The 16275-nt window shown below is 47.6% G+C and overlaps 1 protein-coding gene across 1 annotated transcript; it reads right to left on the bottom strand.

The window, feature by feature from the left end:
* Positions 1 to 356: 356 nt before the first annotated feature.
* Positions 357 to 14445, bottom strand: SYPL2 (synaptophysin like 2). Its single transcript, XM_063105498.1, has 6 exons — positions 14124 to 14445; positions 13884 to 13958; positions 6893 to 7017; positions 5536 to 5737; positions 4494 to 4685; positions 357 to 3144 (listed from the first exon to the last, which is right to left on the bottom strand). Exons 1-6 carry the CDS (start codon positions 14175 to 14177, stop codon positions 2998 to 3000), a joined length of 795 nt encoding a protein of 264 aa, XP_062961568.1. The 5' UTR covers positions 14178 to 14445; the 3' UTR covers positions 357 to 2997.
* Between the last annotated feature and the right edge of the window lie 1830 nt (positions 14446 to 16275).

Below are 16275 nucleotides of genomic sequence, written 5' to 3'. Positions count from 1 at the left end.
TTCAGCAAGAACCTTAAACATATGGTCCTCAACTCCTGACAGGAAGCTTGTTTGGGTCACAGATGGTGGGAGAGCAAATGGAAACAGCACCGTGGAAGCCACTATCTCTTGCCTTCTGAGTTTGCTCCAAATCTGCTAATGAGTCCCAGTTGCTTTGGACTAATTGGGTGCTACCAAAAGAGGAGATGTCACTAGACTAGGGCCTGCCAGGAACTGCTCAGCCAGCAGACTCTATTGCTTGGGGTGCAGAGTGGAGAGGAGTAGAATGAAATCTTGGTTGAAATGCTGATATTTGTCTGAGAACTGAAAGCAAGGGAAAGGAAAAGAAAAAAAAAATCCCTAGAAGGGCTCCAGTCTTGGCTCCTTCATGGCAAATGCTCGCAGCGTTGTTTATTCAATGTGTAATAACAAGCACCAGACAACATGCAACATTTTCCCCCCCACCCCTGATTTGCAATCCTGAAAGTAGGACACTTATGACCATGATAGTAGAGGAAATTCATGTCCAGGAAAGGTCCTAGGTGGGCACCCTGGCAGGGTCAGAGTCTACTAGGGCAAAGGGCAAGTGCCCTGCCTGTTGGCTTCCTGCAGCATCTGGAGAAACCAGACACCTTCTCCTACCTCAGGCCCCAGTAGGCAAAGTGGTGACGCCAGCCTGGTGGGAGGGGATATTAGTCCTATGAGGACAGCCCTGCTGTTGGCTTTTGGCTTTTGGCCCAGCCTGGCCCTCCAGAGGTAATGAGGGGAAGTGGCCTTTCTTCTTAGGGTGGTCAAGGAGAGGGAGGCCATCGCCCCAATTAAGGCTCTTCTGGCTGAGAACAAGCCAGCCTCTTGAGGAAGAGAAAGAGCCTTCTCTGTTCTAGGGAGAGTTTGGGCTGGGAGTCCTTGGCAGGAATGAATATTGCCCCCCTCCCTCTTTCCTTAGCTGAAGAGCCATTTGCTAACTTCTGCCCCTATATGAGAACACTTTATCCATCACATTTCAAATAAGTTATAAATATAGACACAGAATCCAAACAAAGTTCCAGTAGAAGCTGCTTACAGACCCCCACAGGGGCCAGCCTGAAGAAAAATGAAGGTCATTCCTTAGTTCTCTGTGTCTCTAGAGCTGTAGGAAAAACTGTCTCCCTTGTAATCATGGGGACAGCTCAGGACAGAGAGGCATTTCAGACTCAGAAACACTCTCACCCCATGTCCTTTTTCCCTCCTCAAATCTCTTCCAAAAAATCTAAAAAACAAAACAAAAAACCTAATTCTTTCACTGAAGGACTCTGGAGTATTTGAGGATGTAAATCTCACACTTCCCTTGTCAAGTGGGGAAATTCTGTCTCAAAGAGGAAATGATTGGCCTGAAATCAAAGGCCCTAACCCCTGGGTACCCCAGTAATACACGTTACTATGGATGGCATTTAGGGAGGTGAGGAGGTTGAAGGGGGTTGACTCCATCCTGAGGAGAGATTGGCACAGGGCACATTCACCTTTGGGATGCTGGGTGGGCCAATTGGTGCTGGATTGGAAAATGGTTGGATTCTTCACTCTATATCCTTCCCTGGATGGATGAAGCTTTAGGGCCAGGGCAGATTCAGGTGTTTGGAGCTGGGTAGGTAGCAGATGGTCCTTACCCATTTAGCACTGACTCTCAGGCCTTGGGATCCAGAGAGGGACTCAAGGAGGTGTCAGGAAGAGGAGACACACCAAAGACAAATATGGAACTGGGTCCCTAAGTGAAGAAGCACCAATACATCGGCCTGCCCTGGACTGGAGAGAGGATAGAGCCTGGAGAAAGGAAGAGGTAGGGGAAGAATGGGAGAGCAAGGGAGGAGACATATCCTTTTGTGAAGATGAGAAGGGGTAGTATGAAAGAGGGACTAGAGAAGGAGCAGGGAGGAAAAAACAAGCAGATAATAAGGAAGAAATGGGCCCATCCATCCATGTCCTGGGGCTCTGGAGAAACAGCTTGATGATGTTCCTTTGGGACCTTCCAAAGTCCCTATCTCACCCCACAGGAATGAAATGAAGGCCTGCAGACATTGAAAAGGATCTCAAATGCCTCAAACCCAAAAGGCTGGGGAAGGGACATAGAGAGGTTGGAGGAATGGAGGCAGGGGGCTGAAATGGAGATGCTCCAAGACCCCTCATCTTGTGTCCCAAGTATGAGACCAAGCCCAAGACAGAAGACAGGGAGGAAGGTAACGAGTTTCTAGAATAAGTGGAGTTTGGTGTGTTGGTGGAGAGTGCCCTAGCCTGGGGGGTGGGAGGATTGAGGGGACAGAAGAAACTGATTGTGCCAGAGAGTTTCCTGGCTTTAGTTTCTTGAAGTTGCAACTCAGTTGCAATTTATCTGCTCCCTGCTGAGTCCAGGCCTCATCAGGACCCTATAAAGCGCTCTTTTCTAGGCTAGTCAGCCTTCCTGGTTCACACATGGTAAAGTCTGTGGGCAAGCAGAGGTCAGAGAAGAGAATGGAAAGCACGCTGAGGTCTGGGCTGACTAGAGATCAGACAGAGGGATTAGATGACAGCCATTGAGGAAGGGTCACGAAACCACTGTTGTGCCCTCCATGCAAGGGACTGGGGAAGAGAAGGCTGCCAGCTGATTTCCCCTATCCCCACTATTATTGAAGCTGGACGGGTTGATATAAAGGTGGCTGCTACGGTCCAGTCTCAGGGCTCTGGTCTCCTGCCCTCAACCCCTGCAGCAGAGGCTGGTTCTCAGAGGCTATGAGGGTACTAGTAAGACCCCAAGTTAGATGGTTCGGTCCAGGCAGTAAATAAGAAGCACTGAGCTCCTGCCATCTGGGGTTCCAGCAAGAAGAGGGATGGGAAACCGCTGGGAGGGCTGCCCAGGTTTCCAACAACTGATGCCTGCCCATTCACATCTCAACTCAAAGCCCAGAATGATGGGGGAAGGGAGTTGGAGGGAGAGGAAAGAGAGGTCCTGGAAGCCGGAGGTGGTTGAAGAGTTGCTGTCCAGTTCGGGAGTAGCCAGGTGGGGGCTGCTTACTGCTTCTCCACTGCTCCCTGCTCTACTGCACTCTCCTGGCTGGGGCCTTGGTCCTGGTCCTGGCCTTGTCCATGCCACGGGGTCTCCTTGAACACAAACCAACAGTTCCCGGCCCACAGGAAGAAGTTGATAAAGCCAAAGATCTGCAAAGACATTAGGGAAGTTTGTGAGAATAGTAAGGGGAGACATCATGAGAACAGAGAGTGGGGAGTTCCTGCTGGGGAGGTAGGGGAGAGGCACAGAGGGCTAGAAAGTCCAAAAGACAGAGAACAGGATACAGAAGCAGGGTTCAAGGCCATCACCCATTAAGGGATTCCCTGGTGAAAGTGTCTAACTCTGTCCCCAGGATATACCCAAGATGTAACTTGGTCACTAGAAATCTGGCCCCTGGAGTGGAGCATCATGCAAAGCGTAGTAAGGACCCAAGACTTGGAGCTGGTGGAGGGCACTTCCCACAGTACATGTGGGGCCCTGTTTGGAGCACCTTTTGTGGACATGTGGCAGGAGCTGTCCAAGGTGCTCCTTCCCTAGGACCAGGGGCCCAGCCAGGGCTACATTCAAATATTTATTCAAAATATTTTAAATACCTAACAGCAGGAAGTAGTTAGAAGTGTACTGATGTCTCCAATTAACTTTGGAATGCATTAAAAATAAGATGGATTGATGGATGAAGAGAGGTGAATAGATATGTGGTAAAGCAAGTATAGCAAAATGTTAGTGGTACAGTCTAGGTGGTGAGTGTGTGCGTATTCACTGTAAAATTATTTCAACTTTGCTGTATGTGTGACAACTTTTGCAATAAAATATTGGGGGTAGAAAGCTATCAGCAGGGTTCCAGCAAGTTCCAGAAGGCTCCCTGGTGTGCCAACCATTAAACATTTCAGTTGTGGGTCTTGGGGAGGTCCAAGGCATTTTCAGTGCAGGGCTGAGGTGGCTGGGAAGATAGGGAGCACTTGAGAAGCTCAAGGCCTCAGCTCTTTCCCAATGGATATGGACATATCTCACCGTGCTGACAACCAGGATGGCCAAATCCAGCTGGACCCACCACTGCCCCAAAGTCCCTTTCCAGTCTGGAGGGCTAAGCAACAATGAGCCAGCCCCTTCTCACTCACTCTGGGGTTGCTCCCAGCATGGAGCTCAGGCATAGTCCTATGCTCTCATGCTCCTTCCCTCACGTGCTCACACATGTACACACACATAGTGTAAAACAGACAGGAGGGCTGGGAGGTAGTCACAGAGAGCATGCCTAGAGCTGCGGAGAAGAGACAGGAAATGAGAGGCAGAATGCAGGAGGTGAGTGGTTCTCAGGTTACTCTCATGCCAAAATATCTTCTCAGGGCCGTCCAGGGGCCAGCAGCCAGCATTAGGCACAGGAGATACTGGCTCTGGGGACACCCTCTCGGTTCCTCTCAGAACCTGCTAGCTGAGGCAGGCCTGGGCAGCCAAGATAGCACTGCCTCCCCCAGACCCTTCTGGTGGCCACAGGTCTCACCACAGAGATGTTGGCCAGTCCCATGGAGGGTGTGGCCCCAGCACTGCACACTGCTTCCTCCCCATGGCACACGGACATGGCTGCGGTCAGGCTGGATGGCCGTGTGGCCCCCTTGATGTCAGTCAGGCCCTTGCCCCAGGCTGCTGCAGCTACCAGCCAGAAGAAGGTGAAGGAGACAGTCACACAGAAGTCCTGGAAGGAGCAGGGGGATGGGAAATACACTCAGAAAGGGCCTGTGATTCCCCGCTTGCTTTCCTCTTGCCGTGGTCCTAGGATCCCAGGACAGCTGCCTCTTCCCATCCTATACAACATCTGTAGCCTCAGGAGCCCAGATCATCCTGAGGAATCTGTTCACTGCCACCAAAGGAATATTGCCACTCAGGCTGCCCCTGCCCATGCCGTCAGAAGTAAGGTCAGGCAACAATGTACCAAGGCATCTGCTGGTCAGCCTTACCCCAAAACCCAAGTGACCTAAACTTCCCACTCTTCCTTCCCAGCTTTTCCTTTGGTCACCATTGCTCAGCTACAAGTGGTGGCAGAGAGAAGATTGCAGGAGAAGATGGGGTCCACTAAGACACCCCTTCCGCCTTGCATGCCTGGGATAGGGAGAGAGTAAAGGGGAATAATATTAATTATAGCTAACACTTATTAAGGCTAACTATGTAGCAGATACTGTACATACATTCTCCTTTTATCACCAAAAAACACTGTGAGGTAGGTATTACTTTGACCCCATTTTATAGTTGAGGAAACTGAGGTTTAGAGAGGCTAGGTAACTTGTCTAAGACCACACAGCTATTGAGACAGTGCTGGGATTTGAACCCAGGCAGTCTAACTTCAGAGCCTGCTTCTTTAAGTTGCTAGTGTGCCTCCTATGAGCAGGAGCCAGCAATGAGAGGTTGGTAGAGGCAGAGGTTCCACATATGGGTGTCAGGGACCCAGAAAAGCCCCATGTTTGTCTCCCCTCCAGCTCTCACCTTAGCCCCCTCACAAACATCTTCTCAGTCTCTCCACCCATTCCATCTGGCCCCTGCTCACTCACCACCAGTGGGAAGCGCCTGTTCTCCATGTAGAGGTTGTGGAAGCGCAGGTAGAGGACTAGGGCAGCCATGGTATAGAAGAAGGAAAAGATGCCAAGGGTCACAAAGAACTCGGCAGGGGCAGAGAAGTCCCCCATAAGGTGCATGGTCTTAGAGGTGGAGTCATCATCGCAGAGCGGCATCTCATACTGGACCCGGTGCAACCTGCAGGTGGCAGGGGAGGCCATCCTGAGCTCAGGCAATCCTCCCTCTCCCTGTCCCAGGAGTAGTCCTATGCTAGTTCCCATCCTGGGACACTTACAGAGCCGATAAAGGGGTTGCATAAGGAGGGACGTTTCGGGAGGGAAGCTTGCAGACAAGACAGGAAGTTCCCCGAGATTCCAGTTGAACTCTATCTCTCTCTCAGTCACCACCCCGCAGTTATCCACCTTGCCCAGACTTGGTGACCATGGATTTCCAAGTATCTCCAGGGCCTTTTAGGTCACCACCACAATATATATAGTCCATCTATTTCTGGTAGCCAAACCACTAGGCAGATCATCTTCATTCTGCCCCTGGGAAAATACACGCCCACAGTGGCCAAGTTAGGGTTGGAATCACCCATTATCAGGCCTTATTCAGGCTCCCCAATGAGGCTGTATTGGACAAAATAAAGAGAAAAAGACAACCTATTATACAAGAGACAGTTTATCTAACTTGGATGCTGACACTACAAATTTATGAAAAGGCGAGCCCTGTCTGCATTCTCCTCTGGGGCTCCCCACTCCCTAAGCTCCCAAATAGCTAGGAAAGAATATTCTCTTCTGGGCCAGCCCATGGCTCACTTGGAAGAGTGTCGTGCTGGTAACACCAAGGCAAGGGTTAAGATCTCCTTACCGGTCATCTCTTTAAAAAAAAAAAAAAAAGAATATTCTCTTTTACCTCTAGCCAAGGTGAGCCTCATTGTGTTCTGGTGATACCAGGTGAGCATCCCACATCAATTCTTTAGGATCTAAGTACAGTACTAATAAGCTTCCTTACCTTCAATGCGGAGAGGTGGCAGCTGAGGGTCAGAGAGACCTGCCCAACTTGCCCAGATTCCTGTAAGCCTTCATGGGTTCTTCTTGTATGAACCACTGTGACCTGCTATTGGTCTGGAACATTATAACAATGATCTATCTGTGTTTCCCTTATGTTTTTCTCTGGTCAGTGTGTCTGAAATTGCTAAAGGGCAGAAAGGACCCTGGTCTTATAATTGTATTTGAAGCTGGAGCAGTACACAACAAATACTTGTTAGGTGTCTGGAGGAGGAAGAGATCAAGCAGGTCCTGCCAATCCAGCGGGAGAGGCTATGCTGGGTCAGAACCAATTCCTGCTCACCTGAAGGGATAGCCGAATGAAACAATGATGGAGCTCACGTCCTTGGCTTCATTGTTGCAGAGAACCATTGCTCCTGTCTCCCCGCTGTAGGAGCCGCAGGACCCGAAGGCGAAAATAGCAAAGAGCTGAGAGAGAGTGAAGGCCCTTTGAGAGTCAGAAAGCCTCAACTGACCAAGGTAAAGAACAACCCCCTGACTTCCAGCAGGTGCAGATATTGGGGGGGTGGGGTATGTTGAGGGGAATGAAGATTTTCTTTAATCAAGTTCCTCCTGGGCAGGGACCCATGGCTTCCATTTGTCTCCCAGCCTCATGGTGCTGTGTTCACTGCACAGGGTGCTGAACCAAATAGGCACATGAATAGGTTGACTTTGAGTGGTATCTGAGAAGGAGATGAAGAGAGAGGAAATGGACAGATCCCAGGTCTCCCCATGGGCATGACATTGGGGACCATAGGTAGCCTCCTTAAGATGACAACTAACATAAAACCTCTGCAATTTGGGCTTTTGTAAATTTCTAGCTCAAAGCTAGACTTGAATTTCCTCCCCAAGGGAAAGGCACCCTCAGAAATAGATTCCTCTGCACCAACCTAGATCAGGCATGCCTGGAATGCTTTCCATTTATCCTTTGAACCACTCATCAAATCTTGTCCTTACCTTGTTGCTAACTTCTGGTGGCTTCCTGTTTCAGTGGAGTTACAATTGGAGGAGACAGCTTCTACAAAGCCTATGGAGGGGCCACGCTGCTGTCCCATGGTACTGACAGCCTAACTCCTCTTCCCCCAAAGACACATTTCTTTTCAGCAACAGAGCTGGCTGGGCCAATGCTGACAGTCCTGGCTTGAGCCCAGAGACAAGTACTCTCCACTTGCCTTATCAGCCACTATTTCCCCAATGGTGTTTCCCTTTGTAATCTGCTGATGCCGCCATTTCTCAGTGTTAAGAATCACAGGTGTTTCAGATCACTTGAACTGTTTTCTTCTCCACCTTTCATCACATTTTACTACACCTTCTGTCTTGAGTGAAATGAAATTTCCTCATCCTGTGCTTTTCAAATTTCTTTCCGGGAAACACATTTTGGTTAGAAAAGGAGGTGAGAAATTGGGATTTCTCACAACATCTGCTCAGGCCTGGTTTCATGTTCACTTACCTACGACTTGTACACGATGTAATCATTCTTATTAAGCAGTGAGCTCATTCTGTTAATTGTTCATTACTGTATATTTCTTTGTGACTCAGTGCCTTGGACATTAAGCACCTAGAAGACAGCTAATCTACATCCAGTCCTGCATCCAGACTCTAGAATAGAATTGTATGGACGTTATTTTGCTAATGCTTATTAGTGTTATGGAGTAAAAAGAGATCTGGATTGGCAGTCTGGAAATCTGGGTTCTAGCCCTGGCCCTGTCACTAATAAGTGGGGTGACCTCTGATAAATCACTCGGCTCTCTCTCAGTTTCATGGCAAAATGAGGGGTTTGGAGGAGGTAACTTGGAGGCCTTTCCCAGCTCTGGAATTCTCTCTCTCTCTCTCTAAGGGTAATGCTATCAGTGTGCTCTTGGCTGGGCCCGCCAACAGCTGTGCTTTGCCTCTGGGTGGTGTCCGGTACCACTGCCCCGCCTTATATTGCCTGGCCTGGCAGATCTCCAAGCTGGAGATATTGACCTCTCTCTAAAGGTCATAATGGGCACCTCTCTGTTTCCAGGAGGTTTATTCCAGACAAATGAGAATTGTCTTCATTTTTGAAGGCATACAGGAATAGAGATAGTATAACCTCTCTCCAATCTATAAATAACCTCCTCATCTGAATTAAATTATGGAAGCCGAAGTAAAGCCCTGTTTGCTCATCTTCTTGACAGAGCTGGAGAGAAGTCACTTGAAGCCTCTGCATCATCCCCGTTTACGTGGTCAAAGTTGCCTCACAGGCGTAACAGTGGAGCTTCTCTAACTCTTCCAAATAGGAATTGTCTAATCTTTTGTTTGCTCTGGGGCTCTCTGATCCTCATAGAAATGTCTTTATTCCTCTGAGCTTCTGGTGACCAGAACTGGACACAATTAGGGTGTCGCATTCTAGGAAGGGCAGCACAGTTGGATATATTTTTACCCACTGGCGGTTAGTCAGTGAATGGCTCCTTATAAATTCCCTAGGAAAATAGGAATTTCTATCTTGGGGGCAGTGAACAGTCACTTAGGAAGCCTTCTCTTCACCAGCACTCTCTTGACAGGCACTCCTGAATATCTACAGAAAGATGGCATTCATTGAGTATCTACTATGTACCAGGCACTGTTCTAGGCACTATTATTTAGCAGTGAACAAAACAGAAAAAAAAATCTCTGTCCTCATGAAGCTCGCATTCTAGAGCTGCACTATCTGAAAGGGTAGCCACTAGCCAAGCTTGGATATTTAAATTTAAATTAATTAAAATTAAATTAAAAATTCAGTTGCTCAGTCAGAGTAGCCACATTCAAGTGCCCAATGGCCACATGTGGCTAGCAGGTACTATACTGGACAGCACAGATTATAGAACTTTTCCATCATCACTGAAAGTTCTGCTATGTCTAAATGATGACCTTGAAGTTCCGAACATTCTGAACCCTGCTTTCTGATCTCTCAGAGGGCAAAACACACCCATAATAACTTTAGTATTACTCTATTCTTTTCTATTCTGATTCTCTGAAAGTCAGGAATCTCCAAACATCTTAAATGATAACTTTTTATCTACCATAATTTATGTTGAAATCTGAACACCACAGAGTCAGATGGTGCCAGATAGCAGACAGTTTGCTATATAAGTGGATAATGGGAAAATCTGAGAAGAATCTTACAGGTACATAAATCAGCAGAATAAAAAGGATCTCAGAGATTATCAAGCCCAATGGTGTCATTTTACAGAGGTGGAAACTGATGCCCTCAAATATTAAGTGACTTTCCAAAAGTCACATTTAGCTAATGTGAGAGCCAGACTTAAAATTCATGTCCTGATTCCCTGCCCAGTGTTCTTTCCACTTCATTCATTCATTAATTCAACATTTATTGAGCATCTATCTACCTTGTGCCAGGTGCTGGAGATATGAAGATGAATAAGACTTGGCTCCTGCTCTCAGGAATTCACATCAAGAAAGGAGTGTCATGTTAAAACAAACAAACAAACCAAAGGCAAAAACAATACTCTGCATCACAGAGTTATTAAGGCTAAAGAAGAGATAGATCTCTACTAAGTGCCATGAGTGTTACAAAAAGGGGGGGAGTAGCTCTGTGCCCTGGAGTGCAGGAGCAGAGAAAGACATCCTCTCCTACCCACTCCACCCGGCTCCTAATCTTCCTTTCTACAGTAGATTTGCCTTTTTCTCTAACTGTGCCAGGTGACTGAGCCACAGGGAACAGAGGGAAAGTGAAAACACCCCTGTCACCAAGAACAAGGCTCTGAGATGAGAAAACTGGTCATAAAGAACAGCAGCCAAAAAGAGATGGAGGCCCTACAATGAGAGGGATTTCTGGAGTTCTGCTGCCAACCAGACTTCCTCCTCTTGGACCTGCATTGCTGGGGACAGTGATGGTCACACTCTGCCCTCCTCCTCCTCCTGCCTCTACATCTCTTTTGCAAAGATGTCAGAATAACCTTTCCAGTTTAGGGATGAGGCTGCACTTTGGTGCTGACTTGCTTGCTGGTGATAATCCTGTGTCAGTCCTGAGAACACTAACATCACCAGTTAGTGCAGGGCACAAGGAACACAAGTTCTCTCCCTAAATCCTACTCCCCTGATCATCTCATCAGTTTTATGGACTCTGACAGTATTCTTTCAAATTCCCCACACTGATGGAAATAACTTATCTTCATTACACAGATCCCAGAGTCAAATAAGTGAATTTGGCACCCAAAAGGTGAATTATTGATTGGGGCACACCCAGTTAAAAATAGTATGACTTATTTATAAGCAAATGGGAACAGTGACTGAGTCACCCAGAGATTCTTTTATACTTTACAATCAAACTGAGGATTTGGCAGTGACATTTGAATAATCTCACCAAAGGACAGGTCTAGCTGGACAGTCTGCATAAAGGGGGGAAGTTAGGAGAAAGGGGAGGTTCAGGAATAGGAGAGAAGGGAACCAATACTTCCTGGAATGCCGGGCTGACTGTGGTCTTCCTGAATGCTCTACACTTTACAGATATTACCTTCTGTAATCTTCCCAGTGAGCCCATAAAATAGGTCTTACCCTCATTTACAGATAAGGAAACTGAGGCCCATAAATATTTCATCGCTTACCTAAGGTTCCAGGGCTAGAAAGCAGGGGAGACTGAATTTAAACCAAAGCCCATCTGACCTCAATGTCTGCCTTAAAAAAAAATTTAGTTCTCCAATATTTGCTCTATGCCCAGGTTATTTCACTAGCTTAGTGTAGACTTAGTGAGACTCCAGAATTGGAACTGAGGCGAGATTAGTTAATTATTGAATTTTGAAAAGACCCTCTAAGGTAAGCTCCTGACTAATAAAAGAATAACATTATTTCTTCTCACAAGAATTCTAGTAAAAGCTTTGCTTTTTGGTAATAATGACAACAAAAGTTTTCTTTTCTTTTTTTTTTTTTTAAAGATGACCGGTAAGGGGATCTTAACCCTTGACTTGGTGTTGTCAGCACCACGCTCTCTGAAGTGAGTGAACCGGCCATCCCTATATGGGATCCGAACCCATGGCCTTGGTGTTATCAGCACCACACTCTCCCGAGTGAGCCACGGGCCGGCCCTCTGAAAGTTTTCAATTCCATTACAATCGCTGCTAGATTTGTGTTTTCTTTTTTTCCTTCTTCTGTCAGGAGCATTTGATCTCTCCAAGTAGGAAATGAATGAAAAACTCAAATGACATTTTCCACTGTCATTTCTGGTGGTGGTTCCTATATATTTTTATGTTAGCTCATCTGCTCAGATTCAAAGTAAGTGAAATTCACTCCCTGAATTCAGGCTTCCCGGGACAGCAGTAAAAGCAAATCATGTCTCCTTATGATACTACCCTGTGAGTGAAGGCTGAGTTAAGAGTCTAGCCCCAGGCCCCTGGATTTAGCATTGTAAGAGAACGAGGTCTCTGTTTCGTATAATCCCCCTCTCTAAGAAGTCGAAGATCACATAAAAGTCAAACAAGTCTTAGTTCTTAGGGCATCAGTGCTGACTCTGGAAGGAGACTGGATTATCTCCCTACACATTGCTTTGTGTAGCCTTTATAGAAATATTATGGGTATTGGGGTGGAGTGGGGGGAAAGGATTGAAGAAGGAAGCTTTTCAGAATCCCCCCAGGGAAGATGAGTTCATGGTCTAATAACCTCATTGTTTCCTTCATCCCTTGACAGTCTGTCTCAAATTTCCATTTCATCCATTTGTCTAGTTTAATGATAAAATTACACTCTTACATTTCAGGTTCTGCTTCTCTGGATTGCTTATAATGGCTCTCCTAGTTCTGGATGCCAGTCATTTGGAGCCCTAATATCATTCTCATATGGCCCCTTCTGGTACTCGAGTGGTGTGTTAGAGCAGGAAAGCAGTAGGAGGTGAAAGAGCTCAGTCAGCAGTTGGTCCAACCATTCTTGATGCAGTAGGGAAAGTGGAAAATCCCTACCAGGTACCAGAGTTTGCACTTGGGAGCTTCTTAGGCTGACCTGTAACCCCAGCCATGGTCTCAGATATCCAGAGATAATGCCAAATGCACTATTGCCCCAGAATTCCAGATTTGATTTTTCTCATCCAAAGCATGATTTAGGAACTGGTGACACAGTGCTAACTCCTATCTCCAGTGAGTTCAAAGCTATTTAGAACTCAATCCTCAGTATTAATGGTAACTTATTCCCTAGCTGAATTCTGTGCTGAGAGCACATTAATTAAGTTATTCACACACCATTAGTGTGTGGATTGTCTAACTTAAAATCTCTCTGCAATATCGCACTAAATGCCCCCAATGAGTCTTTATGATTTGAAAAAGTGACTGCACCTGTCCATATACCTAATTTACACCCAGGAGGCCTTGGGAAGAACAGAGAGCATACCAATATCTCAAAATACCAGAGAAGCAAGGAGATTTCCACGAGACCATAACAGGAAAAGCTGAAGGCCTGGGCAAGTGATTTTTCTCAAGGTCACAGGGTAAGTCTAATTAGGGCCATATTCTAGCATGTCAACCCATTTAGAGCATAAAGGGACCTAGGGATGGTCTGATCAACATTTGACTAATGTTGGAAACTGAAGTCCTAAGAAGTGATTTGCCCAGGGTCACAGAGCTGGGAAAAGCTGCTGGTCCAGGTCTGGAACCCAGGGCCACAGATTCCCAGATCAGTTTTCTATATTATTCACCACACCACATTTTAGGCATGCTGTGATTTTTATTCTTTTTTTTTTTTTTTTCCTTTTATTTAGTCCTAGAACCATGAGCTCCATTCATTCATTCATTTGTCCATTTGCTCACTCAGTTACAGGAGCCCAGATTACTCCAGTGACCTCAATAGGGAACGGCAAGCCGGGAGCCCGCCCCCTGAGTCCACCCCAGGATCATCCAGGTCTTGGTGGGTTTGAGGACAGGATGGTTTCCATCGCCTGCCCCCTTCCCTCCTTTGCCCTCTGCCGCTTCCCTCATGGTGAAGAACGGACCTCGTCCCCCTTGTCCTCTTCCCGCCTCCTGGCACCGAGGAGCGGTATGTGCAGGATCAGAGTTCTGGAAAGATTACCCCCGGGTCCTCTCGCCCGAGTGAAATATGAGCGCCCTGGGCAAAGGCTCCTTGCACATAGAAGGACCGAATCTTGGACTCCGCATGCTTTGCTCTTCACCCTCCTGCCACCAAGAGCTCAAGAAGCAGCCCCAGCCCGCCCCTCCCCCGCCCACCTGTCGCCGCCCACCACCCTTCCGCAGTGGCCGGGTCGTAGCACCTTCCCAGCCCCCACCGGGCCACATTGCTTCGGGTCAGCGTCACAGCCCAGGCTCCCGAAATAGCCCGGGGCTGGGGCAGCGACTCACCCACTGGAGAACTTTGATGAAGCCCAGCGGCTCCTCCAACCGCCGCCAGCGCAATCCCACGAGCAGGCGGTCCACCTGCGGAGACAGAGCCGGTCGGGGGTCAGGGCGGTGGGGGACCCCGGAAAAGCGCTGGTGCCCTCCCTCCCACTCACATGGGGGGCAGGGGATGGAACAAGGGTCAGGCCCGACACCTAGGTGGAGAGCGGGCGGTGAGAGAGCCGGTGGGCGCGCGGGGATTACCTGTTGGCGGGGCGACTTGTCTGCCGTGCGGCCGGAGCTCTCCGTCGAGGACATGCTGGCGCAGCGCGGCGGGGGCGCAGCGCGGGGGCTTGGCTCCCTCGCGGGGACGCTCCGGGCACCGCGGTCGGGCTGGGGGCTGCTGGCTCGCAGCTGAGGAAGCGAGCGGCCGTCGGCAGGCCGGGGTCCAGGCTGGCGGGGTGCGGGGCCGGGGTGCTGCTGCTTGCGCTCGCCGAGGCTGCGGCCGCCTCTTTGCCCCGCCGGCTGCAGAAAGCCCCCGAGTCCGATTCAAACTTCTGTCAAACTCGAGAGCGAACTTGGCAGCCGAGTCACGTGGCGTGCGCTAGCGAACCCTTCTCCCGCCCCCTTAGCTCCCGGGTCTCAGCTCGCAGGGCGCCTTAAAGGGACCTGTGGCCTCTGAGGGCAGGTCGGCGGCGAGGGGGCTCAGATTCTTTGCCAGAAGTCTTCTGGGCCGTCCCCACGGACTCCTAGTTTATCTTTCCCTATTGTCCTGGAGTCAGAGCTGCTCTGCGCCCATTTGTCTCCTCTTCCATGCCATAATACCCACAACATAGAAGATTTTCATAAGGCATTATCACTGCTGAGATAAGATTCTAAACGTTACCGCTGGACTGGCCTGTTAGCTCAATCGGTTAGAGCGAGACCTTATAACACCAAGGTCTAAGGGTTCATATCCCCATACTGGCCAGCGGCAAAAATAAATAAAATAAACGTGACAGTTCACATACTGCTTGCTTCCAAAATCTGCACAAGGCAGAACGGACGCAAAGGGCGATAGAATATAAACTGCTTAGTTTTTATTCTGTCTAGGTAGGTATTTTAATTGTTTAACAAAAGGCATTTGTATGTTAGTGATTTAAAAGTTCTTAATTTTTACCAAGTTTGAAATGGCCATCACCATTTAAATGAGAATGAAAATAGTCTGAGCGGGGCTGGCCGGTTACTCAGTTGGTGAGAACACGGTGTTGTTGTAACAGCAAAGTTAAGAGTTCGGATCCCCACACCCGCCAGCCGCAAAAAATAAAATTTAAAAAAAAGTCTTTGAGGAATGGATAAAGAATGTAGTTTGTATTGAAAAGTTGACATTGTTGCGTGTTAATAGACTCTAAATCGGTCTCTGATTGTCGAAAAGTGTCCGGCAGGAGCTCCTAGTGAGCAGTCGTGAATATTACACATTCGGTTTACGGAAGTGTAAATGTAAGTAGTAAAAGGTCAAGTGATTTGTCCAAGGACGCTGAGTGAGCCAGTGGCGGCCAGGAGAAAACGCGCCTGCGTTTCCTATTAATTATCTTGGAAGTATATATCCATTTCAACAAAGTCATTCTTGGAGGTCCCCTCTAGTACTTCAGAATCAATACTTTTTGGACACTTGGGTATTATTTACATAATTCGTTTCCCCATTGAATAAGTGCCTTTCCAAGGTTGGGGGTGAAGGAGGCGACTCAGGCTGGGATCAGGCCACCTGCCTTTGAAGGAAACTGCTCCAGCTGATTTCCATGCAAATCTAGGCTAAACAAGCAACACCTGAATCCCTAATACAGCTTTTAATAAATTGTTTTCGAATAGGGACAACAATTTCTGTTCCACTTCATAAGGCCATCATTAGGATTAAGTGGTGTGATGTACGTAAACACCCACACTACACAAACATGAAATAATACATATTACCAATGTCTACAGCAATAAGCATACAGAATATAATACAATCAGAAAAGAATCAGAGTAACGGAGGAAAAATCCATACCCACCAACCAGCCTTGTTCAACACTTTTCCTGTTTGCCTCAAATCCATTCTTTAAAAAAGAAATGAAAATTTTATGTAAAATCTAAGCCCTGTATGTATCTCATGTCATTCCTTCCCTCTCTCCTTCCTCCCCATAAGTTACCACTATCCCATCTTTTTTATTTGGAGGCTGGATGGTACAGGGATTGAACCCTGGATCTTGGTGTTATCAGCACCATGCTCTAACCAACTGAGCTACCCTGCCAGCCCCTATCCAGAATTTTTTATGAGCCTCATGCATGTTTTAGTAGTTTTTCTATATGACTATATCTAGAAACAATAATATAGAAACTCACCGGACATAATATTGTTTTTCAAATTATTTAAAATTTTATCTAAATAATATCACGC

The sequence above is a fragment of the Cynocephalus volans genome, chromosome 8 (genome assembly GCF_027409185.1).
Source record: "Cynocephalus volans isolate mCynVol1 chromosome 8, mCynVol1.pri, whole genome shotgun sequence".
NCBI classification, from domain to species: domain Eukaryota; kingdom Metazoa; phylum Chordata; class Mammalia; order Dermoptera; family Cynocephalidae; genus Cynocephalus; species Cynocephalus volans.
The sequence above is the reverse complement of the archived record's forward strand: the minus strand, read 5'-3'. Positions and strand labels throughout refer to the sequence as shown.

Excerpts from the sequence above, each read along its gene's own strand:
- SYPL2 (XM_063105498.1), bottom strand. The coding sequence starts at position 14,177 with ATGTCCTCGACGGAGAGCTCCGGCCGCACGGCAGACAAGTCGCCCCGC. Across the intron at positions 7,018-13,883 it reads TCATCAAAGTTCTCCAGTGG|CTCTTTGCTATTTTCGCCTT; the intron begins GTGAGTCGCTGC and ends ACTCTCTCTCAG. Across the intron at positions 3,145-4,493 it reads GACTGGCCAACATCTCTGTG|ATCTTTGGCTTTATCAACTT; the intron begins GTGAGACCTGTG and ends ATGTCTTTGCAG.